At 41.7% G+C, this 14,247-nt stretch overlaps 1 protein-coding gene across 1 annotated transcript; it reads left to right on the top strand.

Moving 5' to 3' along the window:
• Positions 1-5,389: 5,389 nt before the first annotated feature.
• RB195_018115 (uncharacterized protein) lies at positions 5,390-13,962 on the top strand (the record flags this gene model as incomplete). The annotated part of the gene is made up of 4 exons (XM_064185400.1): positions 5,390-5,559; positions 5,921-6,044; positions 13,606-13,713; positions 13,810-13,962. The coding sequence occupies 4 exons, from the start codon at positions 5,390-5,392 to the stop codon at positions 13,960-13,962; spliced, it is 555 nt and encodes a 184-aa protein (XP_064041281.1).
• Between the last annotated feature and the right edge of the window lie 285 nt (positions 13,963-14,247).

The raw sequence follows: 14,247 nt of genomic DNA, 5'->3' as shown, positions 1-14,247 counted from the left end.
GTAATATAGCGGTAAAACTAAATAAATGAACGAAATAAAGGTAAAACTAAATATTCGGTAAAGCTACAAATATTTTCTATCTCGTTGTTTTTGTAGAAATTGTTCATATCAAATGGAACTGGAAGAATGAATATGGAATGTGCACTTCAGTCAGAACATGTTTATATCTGCGAAAAGACTTTGCGTTCCGCGGTCACCAGAGATGCTTCGCAGTCGCAGCAGCTTCTCTCGCAAAAATGTTGTGGTGTTTCCTTATTTAGAACACCAGTCTGAACGTCTGGCTTTAGCCGGACCTTCAGACTGTTTCAGTAATCAACGAAAATCAATATTAGTTCCATTTTCTGTGAAATTAGACTTGTGTATCTCTAACATTCTTTCTTCATATTTTATTACAAATAAAGGGGAAAGATTTCATAGTCTTTTTTTCCTCCTGTTTTCTATAAACAGTTATCAAGAAATGATATTTTGGCGTAAGATAACGCGAAAGACATCTTACTGATAAAGATAACGTTCTACGTCTGATCATTTAAACTGTTAGCTACTACTTATGCGGCCGTTTGCATGCATTTTCTACTTTCTGGGAAAGGCATGCTACCAACTTGAGGCGAAAAGAGAAGGAAATGGACACGCAGGGGAGTCATAAAGTCATAAAGTTGACAAGCAACGCGCCCAGTGGCCACGGCTATGAACCATCTACCTTTTGCGACATGCGCACGAAGCCACTGTTTCGACCCGGCGGAACCCATTTTATAGCTATCTGACGCCAGCGCACCAATCCAACGCCGTCGCAACCCATTTTGTAGCTTTTTGGCTTCGAGGCACCCACTCGACGCCGGTGGACTCGTCGCAACCCATACTATGGTTATCTGGCGCCGGCGCATCAGTCCGACGCCGTGGGACCCCTTTTTCGAATTTCGTGACACACACATACACACAGACACACAGACACACAGACACACAGACACAGACACACACACACACACACACACACACACACACACACACACACACACACACACACACACACACACACACACACACACACACGTGGCAGAATAAGCCCATTATTATATACATATCATGATCATTATTTTTCACATTATAAGATATTCTCATTTATGAACCTGGAGATGAAAGGAGAGGAGAACTGATCTGTTCTCCCATCCACTAACTTTTCAGATCTTTTCACTCTAATCCTCCAACCAATATTTCAGTATTGTGTGTTATGATTGAAAAGAATGGTACGGATCGGTACAGGGTTATTGGTTTGAAAACACCCATAAGTGTCCCATGAAACAAAAACGAGAAGTAAGAGATCTCTTTAGAATCACGTCAGGGACTCTGGGCGGACGGATCTGAAGGACCTCAAGCGGATGGCCTGACTAACGTTGCTATCCGTCTAACCACCACTAAGAGAGAATTAGCACCACTTATAGCGAGGAACTTGAAAAAGAGCGCATCAAAACAAAATTCCATCTAGATACATAGTGTCATGAAAGGATAAAACAGAGAAAAAAGGGATTTAAACAGTGAGTTAAAAACACAAATAAACCCAACGATTATTGTGGTCAGGAAGTTGTTAAAACTGGAACGCGCTCGTGGTCTCTGAAAAAGCGAAATTTCAGGCATCGCTCATACCTAGAATACTAAGGACAGATATGAAGTCGAAAACTAAATCGTCCACTCGTCTGTGCTTCAAACTCTCTAAAGTCGGAGCATTAGGTCGAATTTCATAAAGATAGTAGGCTACAACTGTTAATCTTGCTGGACAAATTGTGTTATCAGGAAAGCAAAGAGATCTTCAAAGTAGGCCGAACAACTGAGGACACATAATCACAAGTGAATCGTAGGTATGTCATATAGACTGGGAAATAAAAGTACTAGGAGCTTTGTAATCGTTAAAACTTGAAGGGTCATTTAGCGCGGCGATGAAACCTGACGTTCGCTTGAAAAGACGCCAGCTTATACTTAGCTTAGCGCCAATATACTTTTCAATGCGCTGCTATACAGGTAGTGTCAAAGAGACCCACCGAAGATGTACTCTTCCGAGGAATGAGAATGGAGCCGAAAATAAAAATGATCGTGACCACGAGGATCTAGACGCCTTTCCTGTCTTAGAGCTTGTTGGATTTTTCTTCTGCTTGTGTTTGCATTTTCATTAAGCTGTGTATGCGTCCTCCTTTTACATGATATGTGAAGAGAACAAGTCGTCCAAACGTAATCCAACATACTGCATGTTCCAAATTCTTCGTACGATTACGTGGACCAAGAAGCATGAACATTGTTCAGAGAGGAGTTCGGGAAAATCATTTGATGCTAGATGCATGCTGCCTTGATTTGAGCGGATACCTTGATTTTTACACCTGTAAGTTGATAAAATGTACAATTAAAACTATGTAATGCCGTGGTCAATCAAATCCTTCATCCTTTCGTGGTCGATAATTTTGTATCAGATTTGTCCGCGAGGATAGGGGCATTGATGTTGAATACTTGCTAATTAAGATCTGCACATCCGAGTAAAAGATCCCAAAGGAATCTGTCAACGCCAAACACTTCCTTTTATCTTTTATTAAGAAAAAGCTCGGCGAGGAATTGGTTGAGTCCTAGAGGAAGAAAAAAAAACGTAGTTTTTCACTGAGTTCTTTAACTGGTACATCTGCGCCGTATAGAGGAATTTTTGTAGTGTAATAGCGGATGCATCGTCACGACATGCTTTGACAAAAAACACAATTTTGAACATCCGCCCATCCGCACGAGATAAATCCCATCAAAATTCGAGGCGCACCTCAACAAGGATGCACCCGCTCGCCGGAAACCTCCTGCGCCCCTTATGTTATTCTTATTCTTAAATTCCTTCCTCACATTGAGACTTTTTGTCGAAAAAGTAGTATTAACAGCGCTAGAGATCGTCAAAGCCGGCTCTGTTCGTGCTAGTGGTGTAACAAACAAGAAAAGCGGTGAAAAAACACTCAGAAAACATGTTCTTCCTGCCTGATTTTTCACTCTGCTGAACGATTTGGGAACATTCTTGCAAAACATTCTTGAATGGATGGCTTTAAGGGGTTTTTACCCTACTCAAACCGCCCGTTAATGATGTTCCTATAGAACTTTTTTTTCTGTTGTTGTTACGTTATGTTTAGTTACAAATGTCGCGTTTTTCTAAGCTGTGTCACAGTCATTGAGATCAAGTTTGAACTAGTAGCAGGAAATTCAAACCAGGAACTTCACGAGATGGACAAATAGAACGAAACAGACGAAATTACACAAATTTTACAGCATTTCCTCATTTTTAATGAAAACCGAGAGTTATATTTAGTTGCAGGAGACACCAGAGCCTTAGTGGCTCTCTTAAACTGGCAGCAGGCACACTTTGAAGACTAACCCTGCTGGAAGCAACACTTCCAAAATATTTCAGTGCAAGCTACTTAAGACTTTGTCTTAGATTTCTGGTTATTACCTGTTCTACTGACTTCTTGGGAATTCATTACTTTCGCCATCGATTCAGGATGGAAACGGGAAATTTTGAATGTAGTGGGGACATCCCTGAGGAGTTGGAAGACAGGTGGTAGTGGCATCTTTCAGCATAGAATTACCTTCCACTATGGACCAGTGGATCAGTTCACGTCGAGCTGCGAAGTCATTTTACAAAAATGGTGATAGTGCGACTGCTGCTCAATGGGAATCCTGATTTCATTACAATTTAGTACGGAATTTTGCAAGAGTGAAACTTTGGCTGTGGCTGTGGAGTATTCGACGAACGGTTTTTCGGCATAAGTTTAATGCTGCTGCGTGCTTCCTTCCGAAAATCGTGGGATCCTTAGAACTGACGCCCGAACTGAGCGTTTTCTGGGGTTCATTGAGTACCTTGGTACCTAATAGTTCCTTTTTGTAGAGCTGAACTCGTCTTCTCGAAATTCTTACCCCATGTTGTGATGGCGCCCTGGAACGCAGACATGATGTCCTAAATTGTAATGGCGTCAGGATTCCCGTTGAGCTGCAGTCGCACTACCACCATTTTTGTAAGACGATTCAAAGCAAATGCGCATTGTGAACCAATACACTTGTCCATGGAAATGGAAGGTAGTTTTATACTGAAAGATGCCATCCCTACTTGTCTGCAAAGTCCTCAGAACTGCCACTACGACATCCAAAGTTTCCCTTTTCCCTCTACCACCTTGTGTCTTCTTTCAATTAAGGGTGAAAAAAAATGTTTTTTCATTAGTCAAATTGATTTGAAGGAGCTTATGTGGGACGAAGGTAAACTCATCCATACGTAACAAGTGATGTTTGGTATTTGTTCATACGCCCCCGGAGGTCTTCACAAAGGCTTCTCAAGAGTCTTTTTTCAAGCAAATAAATGAAATATAGGCTTACTCGGAGAAATTTTCTCGAAATTCAGTTCTTAGCTTAATGCTTCAAAAAAAAAAAGTTCTTTAAATGTATCCTCGGAAAATTCTCTTAATGCCGGACATGATAGTGAAATTTCCAGGAAATAACATGTCTATATTATAATTGCTTCAGATGCTATAATAAGATAGCATCCTTTTCTTTCGCCGGCCTCACGCTCTCGACCATCGGACGCGCCTGGACGGGGACAGGTCTAAGGCGTCTGTGCGGTCTTATTATCTTCGCCCTGTTCACTTTTGCTGGGAAGATATGCTAAGGCACTGAAAAGTCCATAGCTTTGGTCTTTTCTCTAGAAGATCTTCCAACTAACTGCTCCTGCCATTAACCTAAACATAATTCTCTGTGTCAATCGTTCGAGGACATAAACAGCAGGTTCCACCGTTACACTGCGGAGGATACGATACAGCTATAAAAAGGGAGAACGATTTGATCTGACTCATCACTTTTGCTTGCTGGAGGACACGCTCTTTTCCATTCCTCGCTTTGATACAGGTAGTTCGGAGAAGCAAAACAGGCAGGTGGCGCTTGCGCGAATTTTCGACTTATACACGCTGGCCGATGAGGATTTGCTTCTGCCGGCTGTCTGTTTTATTCCGCGATCTACCGTCATCCGAAAGCTATTTGGAACTGGTCAGCCTAACTCGCAATGCAGGCCACATCCACGAGCAATCACTGAACGATTTTCCTGTGACGGGATGTGTGTCATGTAGTGTGACCGGACACACTTCATGTACTGGTTACTCTCTCTCCAACCTGTTGCAAAGGCCTTGATCCGCTGCCGCTTTGCTGATATGGACGTAAATCTCACGTTGACTCATTTGTTACGACTCCTTCCATGCTTTCTTTATCACATTTGTTTTCGTCGCTCTTTATCGCATATCCGCTTGTCGCACTAGCGGACTGGTCTGCTGTGACCGAACGAATCCGATACCTTTTCTCTCCTGGCTAATTCTGAGGGATACCATACTTATGACTGTTACAGATGCTGTTACTTCTGCTACTTATTCCATCGACAATTGCTCAGTGGGACTGGACCCCATTCGCTGGTCTCCAGCAGCAGCAACAGTCGGCGGCAGTCCAGCAGCCGTGGCATCGGCCTGCTGCATTTGGTGCTCCACAGCAACAAACCGTGCTCAGCAGGACCCAAGCCATGTAATTTTAGATTCTATTAGTTTCAATTTGCAGAAAACTAACACAAAACAAACTTTCTTCTTCTACTCCTTTTGCTAGAAGGGAAATGCACTTGACACTGGAAACTTTTAACTTTTTAGAAGAATTTCTTGAGCTTCTGTTATTTTTAACTAGACTTCACATGCTGATGAGTAGTATCTCTGAAAAAACCTCTAGAGTCTCCTCCAAGTGCAATTTGGATGCCAATATTTAATCGGTTCTCGTTCGACAATTGTCTGTGCTTCGAGAAAAAATGCCGTAAAACGAGGAACGGTTGGATCACGCACTTTATTCCAATCAAAAAATGGAAATAAATTTGTAATTTGCGTTGTGGTTTTTTCAGATATGGTATACCTGGGCAAAGAAACGCAAATCAAAAATTGCGGACATGCTGTAGAGCGTTAAAAGGAGCTGACATTGAATGCCGTCGGCGCTATTGCGACTTCAATGCTCTACGACCTGAAATGGTATTTTTTTAAACGCAAACGTTATGATGATTTCTCTTGAGACTTTCCTTTTTACTGGAATTATCGTTGCAAATTTTTCTTACCAAATTATTATGTGAAAATAGCGCCCGCTTTGCTCAATGCATTGTAATGAGTTCTGCACTGTCCTCATCCTCTGCAGGACTGAACACTGGGAACTTTCCTCACCGGTGTGCACGTTGATTTCGGCTAGAACTTCAAAAATAGAGTGGATGAGAATCATCTCATCTCATTGTGAATCATCGAGACCTCAGTTGTGAACCTATGTATCCGGCCAACACACTCGCAAATCCCAACCTCCAACGTTGCGTGCACTTCTGTGAATAGTAGCGCTACGTTTCAACATAGCGAATGAGGCTACAGATGGGTTGCTTGCGCAGTGCTAATTCTCTCACGCCCTCTCACGCAATGCCGGTCCACGCATTAAATAGGAGATTAATTACTTTAATTCCGTGGTTTGAAGAAGTTTTACAACATTTCAACTCCACCTCCAATTCATCAAATTTTCGCAGGCAAAAGCATTTTCAAAATCAGTTTCATTTTGTGAAAAATTTCAAAGATTCTTGCTTTTTAGTTGCAGCGTACGAGAAAGTTTGATCACATCTGGGTCCAAACACAATGAATATAGAAACATGATTTTTAACTCTACGAAGAATTAGCATTTGGAACAAAGCAGCTTTTGCGGCTAATTTGGAAATTGCCTTCTAACTTGTATTTTCATTAAATGTACTCGTGATGAAGAGTGCTTGTGAGGTTGGAATTTTGACAACCGAGAACTTCTTGCAGATGTTTTAGTACACAGTATTTTAGCGTATTTTTTAGCTGTACACATATTCAAAAAAAGCAGTTGCGCCACATTTACAGTATGTCAGTGTAAATTTTTTAAGACGCCGCTGATCCTCTGGTTAGGCTGTAGTCAGTGTTCAGTGCAAAACTTCCTTTAGTGATCCTATACATTTCTCTAATATTGGTATAAAGCAAGGAACAAAGCTTCACATTTCTATAACAAACCATTACCTTTAACTCAGAGATTCTGAGTTAAGGGTGCATAAAAATGTACGCAGTCTTCCGCACTGGATCAGTTATGAGATTCTCATTTGTTTCTACAGCACTCAAGACGTATTTTGTTCAGAATTACATGTACCCAGCTCAAAAAGTTTCTAAACTTTCAACATCTATCTAAATACAGTATGAAATTTCCTATCCATTATAGTCCTCACTTCTATCATTTAATGAAAGCCCATCACAACTACTTTATATGGACCTCCCGCTTTCCTTTTTATTACATTTTTCTCCCGCTATAGAGATAAGACAGTTTTTTTTTTCAAAAACATTTTGCATCAAAATCCTCACTGTCAATAAATTTTTGTTCAAATAATTAATTCTGAAATAAACCCGTCCAACTGTCCGCTAGTGCCAGAAGTGCTTTAGAGAGTTCATTTTGATATATTATGAACGTGCACAATTGTTTCTTTGAACATGTGTACGACAACGCATGTTTGCAAGAAGTTCTCACCGGTCAAAATCACACTTTCGCAACAATCTGCTTCGTGAATACGCTTAGCGAGTATGCGAGTTTGTCACCTTCCAATTCGGCCGTGAAGGTTGATTCAGTTCAATAGCCAACCGTTTGTGAAGCAGAACATCATGCTTCTACATACGTTGTTTTCTACCCTAGATCTGGTTGGATTCCTCCACAGAGGGCGGCTAAAAAGCAAAAATCTTCGAAGTTTTTGAAAAAAAAAGATAAAAGTGCGACTTTGAAAACGGCTTTCTTAGTTGGGTTCAGTAGGTCGACGTGTAATCGATTTGTTGTGGAAAGTTCTTCAAACCATGAGCTTTAATTGTTAGCTTAGGTAACTATTTTTCTACACTATGGAAGAAAACTGACGTTTGGAAAATAGGACCCGATTTTTTCTCTTGGGAACTCAGGTAAAAGCTAAGTGTTTCTAGAAGCCTTCTGGCAAGAGGTGTATAGTAAGGCCGCATCCTGTAGTGCCGCTAACATCAACGAAGAGTTGGGGTAGTGAGCCACTGCCCACGGTACCGTCAGCAACTGGTTCCCCAGGGGATATGTTGCCGTCGACGACTTGCCGTAGACGGGATTTCCGCACTCTCTTCTCACGGTTGAGGTTCACGTACACGCCAAAGTTCGCGCGGGCAGCTCTCCGAAATGGCTGCACCAATCCGAGAAAAGTATGTAATGTATGTGTGTGAAGAAAATAAGTAACAAACCTAATAATCAGTTCTGTATTTAATGCATGGATCGGGGTGAGGCATCATGAGAAGATGAGCCGTTTTTGCTGACTCATTTCTCTTCATTGATAAGGACTCTCAGATGCACTCACACAAAAAGTTCATTCGAACTGTGGACTTGAAGTCTGCTACGCACGGCAAACCAACCAAAACTGACCTTTCTTTGGTAGACGTTGCAGACTAGTAATTCAGAGAACCAGCGTAGAATAAATGTCCATGTCCGTACATCCTATCACACTTACAATTACTGTAATTTCGTTTCTATGTAGTGCCGGAAATGAGCCTAAAAAACCTTGTAATCATGCTTATAATAGGAAAGCCGAGAATGAAGTCATGTGTTGTATTTTCACATTCCTCTTATTTTTTTCTTATCAACATGCTCGTTCTCATCTACTGAAAATCCGTAAGGTAAAATAACCGGAAGGAAGCCTGAATAGCCGAAACGGTGTAGATCACAAGTTATAGTAACAATCTGGTTTTTAGCCTTGGTTTAAAGGCATCACTCCACGAATCTGAGGTGGTACGGATTTCAGGTGGAGTATTCGCATACGACGTAGTAGATTATGGAGGAGGAGAGTGATTCCGTCCATTTCTTCCTAATTGCCGTAGAAAACGGCCCGGAAGATGGTCTCGGGCATTCTGGCGCACTTTTTTCTACAAGGAGTTCGACTGGAGCGCGCCAGCCTTGTGCACGCACCGCATCTTCCGGGCCGTTTTTATGGTGATTAGGAAGAAATGTACGGAATCACTCTCCTTTCCATAATCTACGACCCCGTATAAGAACTCTCCACCTGAAATCCGCACCACCTCAGATTCGTGGGGTGATGCCTTTAAGTCATTTCCCACGCCATTTTTTTTTACAACGATTGGAGAATGATGAGCGGAACCACGCTGGGTTCCGCAATCTTCTACCCGAAATCTATGGTTTTGCCGTGGGTTCCACACTACATCAAAATCGTGGTGCGCTGGCTTTAATGACTATGACCGTAAAAACGCAAGTTATCGGTTTCACCGCTGGAGAATCGGGATCTATACCGACTGGTCTACTGCTATTCAGGTAGCACTCCAGTTTTCAAAACAGAGCCAAAAAACCTGCATATTACTTCTCAGTCTCACTACGGTCATACTGATGTGAACTGACTAACTTGCACGCTAAACCATGTCTACCTACTAGTACAAAGGAGTCCATATCAGAAATTTTTACGGGCCCCTCTTCAAACTTGAGTTTATCAATTGATGTTCGAATAAGAACGCTTTGGCTTATTTACATATTTCAACCATCTCATGCTGCGCAGCATCCGATGTTCCTGCACGTATTCTCACATTTCGCATAGTTTATCTGTGCTTTTTTGCACTTTTCTGAGCTTATTTGTTTCGATTCACATTTACACATTTCGCAGGAATGCAAATAATTCCTTTGACAAAAGTGTTGTGGATCCCTGCTATATCAAAATCATCGCTTGGAGAGGTTAGGCCCGGTGATAGGGCGTCTCCATTAGTAGGTGAGATTTGGAACAAAGTTTTCAAGACTAGCAGTGAAGGTGCGAATCACCTCTTACAGGTCAACGAATCCCAGATTCGAAGGTACCACTGATGTCTACGAGAAAACCCTTTAGATCCACATGATTGACGGAGTGGAACAGTGCAAAATGGTGAAATTACCCGGAAAATTCTATTTACAAAATTTTATTTGCACAGACGAGAGTGGTTAGGCCTGACTTTCATTTTTTCCCACTCGTTTCATCAATTTTATCTTGGAGAGATTTCTGGACAGGTAACCTGAGAGTTCTGAGGCCTTCGATTCCTGGATTTGTAAGGTGTTATACGCGCGTTTGCTGTGATACCTGCAAGCAACGTCTAGAACCCTTACTACTACTCGCAAAACACTGATCTCATCACTGTTCATTTGGAAACTCATTTATCTTCTTGGACGTTTTTTAAATGAGTAGTGCAGATTGGAGAGCGGGTTGCGTGGAGGGTGTTTTTCTGTTTCTCTGGTGCTTTTCTGCGTTGATGAATTTATTCCTAGGAAGATGATTTCCAGACAAACTTTCTTGTATAATTCTCTTGTTGTCACACGGTCTGACATCTGTAGTTGACCTCGTGGAATTTATCTGATGGAAATTTCCATCGTTCCGAGAAGCAGACATTATGTTGGTACTACCTAATGTTCTTTTTTGCTGACATTTCGAGTATGCGACTAAACGACCACTACTGCTACGTGCTACTTACTGCCAAGTTTTCAGAAATTCTAGAGGAATTTAATAAATAATCCATAATCTTCTCGAAGAATTTTCTGCTATTCTGAGGTGAATGTGAAGGAATTCAAAATTATTACAGTGCAATCCGCTTGAGAATTGTTCTAGTTCTGTAGGCAAGAACTCTGTTGGTTCCACCTCTTACATCTCACAACAAATCTGTCGAAAGCATTCTGTCTTTTCATTGTAACACCACAACAATTGTTCCAGTTTTTAATTGATTTCTTTGAGCTGTAGCCAAGATTGGTAATGATCGTCTTTATTAAACAACGGCTAACGTTTCAGCGTTATCGCCTTCGTCAGAGCCTGGAAAACTCAAAGCCATTAGTGATTTATCCCCTCAAGCGCCTCATCACCCTACAGAAATCACCCAAACGGTAAGCAAACTCAAACAGCAACACATTGGCTAGTACTTACCTCATTAGCCAGACTTGTTAACGCAACAGACCACCACTTATCACAACTACGAGTCACAACGGTTTTATATAGGGACCTCACGGTCCGCCCCGTAGATCAAAACCCGCATAGGTCTTGATATGGGGATAACACGTTTGTGATAGCAATGCACTGATCCTTCTTGTTCATTTTTGGACTTTTGGCGGTTATCCAAAAGGCCTCTAGTGTTCTGCGTGCTGTGATCTCGGACTCGTACGATAATATACGAACTTCTACCTCTACTTCGGAGTTTGGATTACATATTCTACGGTGTGCTCCAAGTGGGGTGAAGGTTTAGATTTTCTCCTTGACCTTAATACACAGTGGACGTCCCGTTCCTCCTATATAATCGTCACCTCACAACCTGCACGTGATACGATACACTACTCCTGATATCATGCAATCACTCTCTATGCCATACGGGCAAAACAAGCAGCTCGGAGTTGTGCAGAGTCAATAATACGCACGATTACTTACCAGCTGAGCCTTGAGGTTCGGTGGAGGCATTTCCACAACCCTCACATCATTCTGTAGACGTTTTCGTAGACAGCTCCGTACCGCTGTGCTCATATCATCATATCATATGAGGTAAACAGAAAGGGATCTTTTCTGGGCCATCCACTACGTTGGATCTTCAAAAGGGATGTCGTGCTTGTCGGGTAACACCATCCCCAGCAGCGTACCCATTGGATATTGCTACTGTATGGGCCAGATTTACAGACCTGTGCGGGTTTTGATCTACGGGGCGGGCCGTGAGGTCCCTATATAAAACCCTTGTGACTCGTAGTTGTTGTACGTGGTGGCCTGCTGTGTTAACAAGTCTAGCTAATGAGGTAAGTACTAGCCTATGTGTTGCTGTTTGAGTTTGCTTACCGTTTGGGTGATTTCTGTAGGGTGATGAGGCGCTTGAGGGGATAAATCACTAATGGCTTTGAGTTTTCCAAGCTCTGACGAAAGCGATAACGCCGAAACGTTAGCCGTTGTTTAATAAAGACGATCAATACCAATCTTGGCTACAGCTCAAGGAAATCAATTAAAACTACGTTTCAACATGCCGAGATTCAAAGACAGTCGAACATGGGCAATACTCAGTTCCAGCTTTTGTTTGAGCATTTGATATTGGAACGGTCTGCAGTGCCCACTTACGATACGTTTTCTTTGCGAAATGCGAATTGTCTTGCGGATGCACCACTTTCAATAGAAAGGAGCGAATGCAAATGTCGACGTCTTTCCTAGTCCTCTGAATCACCCGAACAGAATACCTAAAACATGGGAAGCTTAATATGCTAATTGTAAAAAACAAAAATTGGATTGGAGAACCATGGAGAAATAAAAAAGAACACTGGAAAAAAAACCGACAGGAGACATCGAAAAACTATTGATCAATGGGAAAGAGTAGTAGTGGTATTAGTAGTAAACGATGAGGTTTTGGAATGCGTGTTGGCCAGCACAATGTCCTGCGGGGGCCAGCCGATAATCAGGTCGGTGTTTTTATCCTCCCAGACAACTCTGGTACCAGTTTATCGACAGGGGGTTAAAAGACTTGAGACACTAAGATAAAAGGCACTAAGGCGGTTTCGAACCATCGACCGACTTCAGAGCATGCAAGAACTAATCGTCAGTAGTTTTTTTTTCGTTTCAAAAAGGGAAATGAAGTCTTCCTCAATCGTGGCAGATAAGCCAACCGATGTGGCAGCCTATTTTCGAGGTCAAAAGTCCTAATTTCGAACGCGAAGACAAACGACAAGCGCTAATTTGAACTACTGTTCCTTCTTCATACATAGCACCAATCTCAACTTCAGCGTCTCTATTAAATGCAGAAAACAAAAACGATCAAGGTGAACTAAAGGACTAAAGGATGAAAATAATACAGTTTTGTAGCGCGAGAAATTCTCTTTCAAGCGGGTAAATGAGATTTTATGAAAATTCCTTACTTACATTTTTCTCTTTACAAAACTCTCATCGTCCTAATGTTGAGGTTAAGATTATAAGTAATATATAGGAATGATGTTCAGTTAGAATATTTGTTTATAGCGGAGAAACGAGGCGTTTGTAGCCGAAGCAGGAAGTTCGGCTCTCGAAATTGAATAGCTGTGAACGAATCACGTGAAGTGTAACGAAAAAGGGAACTCAACTGTAGAAATCGTCTTCATCGGTCTATTTTGCGTAGTGAAGTGAAAGTGATACGATACGACTACACAAATTTTGTATTGAATGAATGCGAGACAAAAAAGAGAGAGAACTCTTTTTCTCACTCGCTTCTTATTGAAGGAAGGCACTGTTGCAGAAAAACCCTGAGAGCGTTAAGCGAGGAAAGGTTAGCAGCAATTGACAGTACGAAGTATTTGGAATGGTTTGAATGATAGCACAGTATAACCGTACGCGCTTTGTATCATTGTCACGATGATATAACGATAACGTTTCTTCAGCGATCTTCAATAGCCAAAGAACAAATAAACAATAAAACAAATAAAACCTGAAGGACCAGATACGGATAAATTTGTGTACTTTATTTGGAAGACTTGTAATGAGACAATGCAGTTGTTTATATCTTGTGGAATTGGCATATCGTGGCAAAAATCCGACATTCGCAGGTAATTGGCTTCATGGCTCAATGCGCTCCCCGAGGACCTACAGTGGGACAGATGTGGGATTGTGCTTCGTCTCGCGTGGACCACACACCTTGCTGTCGTCGACAAGGAGTGAGTGCTGTTGTGATCTCGATCTCCTCTTCGCTTTTTTTTTTGCGATTTTTTGTTCCTGTTCCGCTGATTTTTGTCGCAAGAAAGTGATTCTAGGTGATTGACCAGTGCGTCGTGTACTGCGAAACAACGAACGGCGTGCCGACAGACTACTTGAAATACATCGTCTGTCTCAGTCAATTCGACAAGATCCGTTTCTGCTTCAAACAATACCTTGAGAACAACCCCAACATCGACGGCGAATTCTAGAAAGGAAACAAAACAAAACAGCGGTGATCTCGCTCTGTCGCTTTTGCGAAGCTGAAAAGGTGATGAATAGGTGATTTATCTGTTCAAGCGGCAGGTTTGTGCTGTAGCTGTCAGTATGTATGAATTGTTTGCGATTGATAAGTTATGTCTCTTTAAATGCTTCCTCTTTTTGTGTGTCTATAAATTTTGGTTTGAAGATACGATGTACAATTACCGCCAAGAATGCAGAACTGCAACAAATTGAAACTTACTTCGACTACAGATTATTCATGTTCAATTTGAATA

The sequence above is a fragment of the Necator americanus genome, chromosome II, assembly GCF_031761385.1.
Source record: "Necator americanus strain Aroian chromosome II, whole genome shotgun sequence".
In the NCBI taxonomy this organism is placed as follows: domain Eukaryota; kingdom Metazoa; phylum Nematoda; class Chromadorea; order Rhabditida; family Ancylostomatidae; genus Necator; species Necator americanus.
This window is presented reverse-complemented; position numbering and strand designations above follow the sequence as displayed.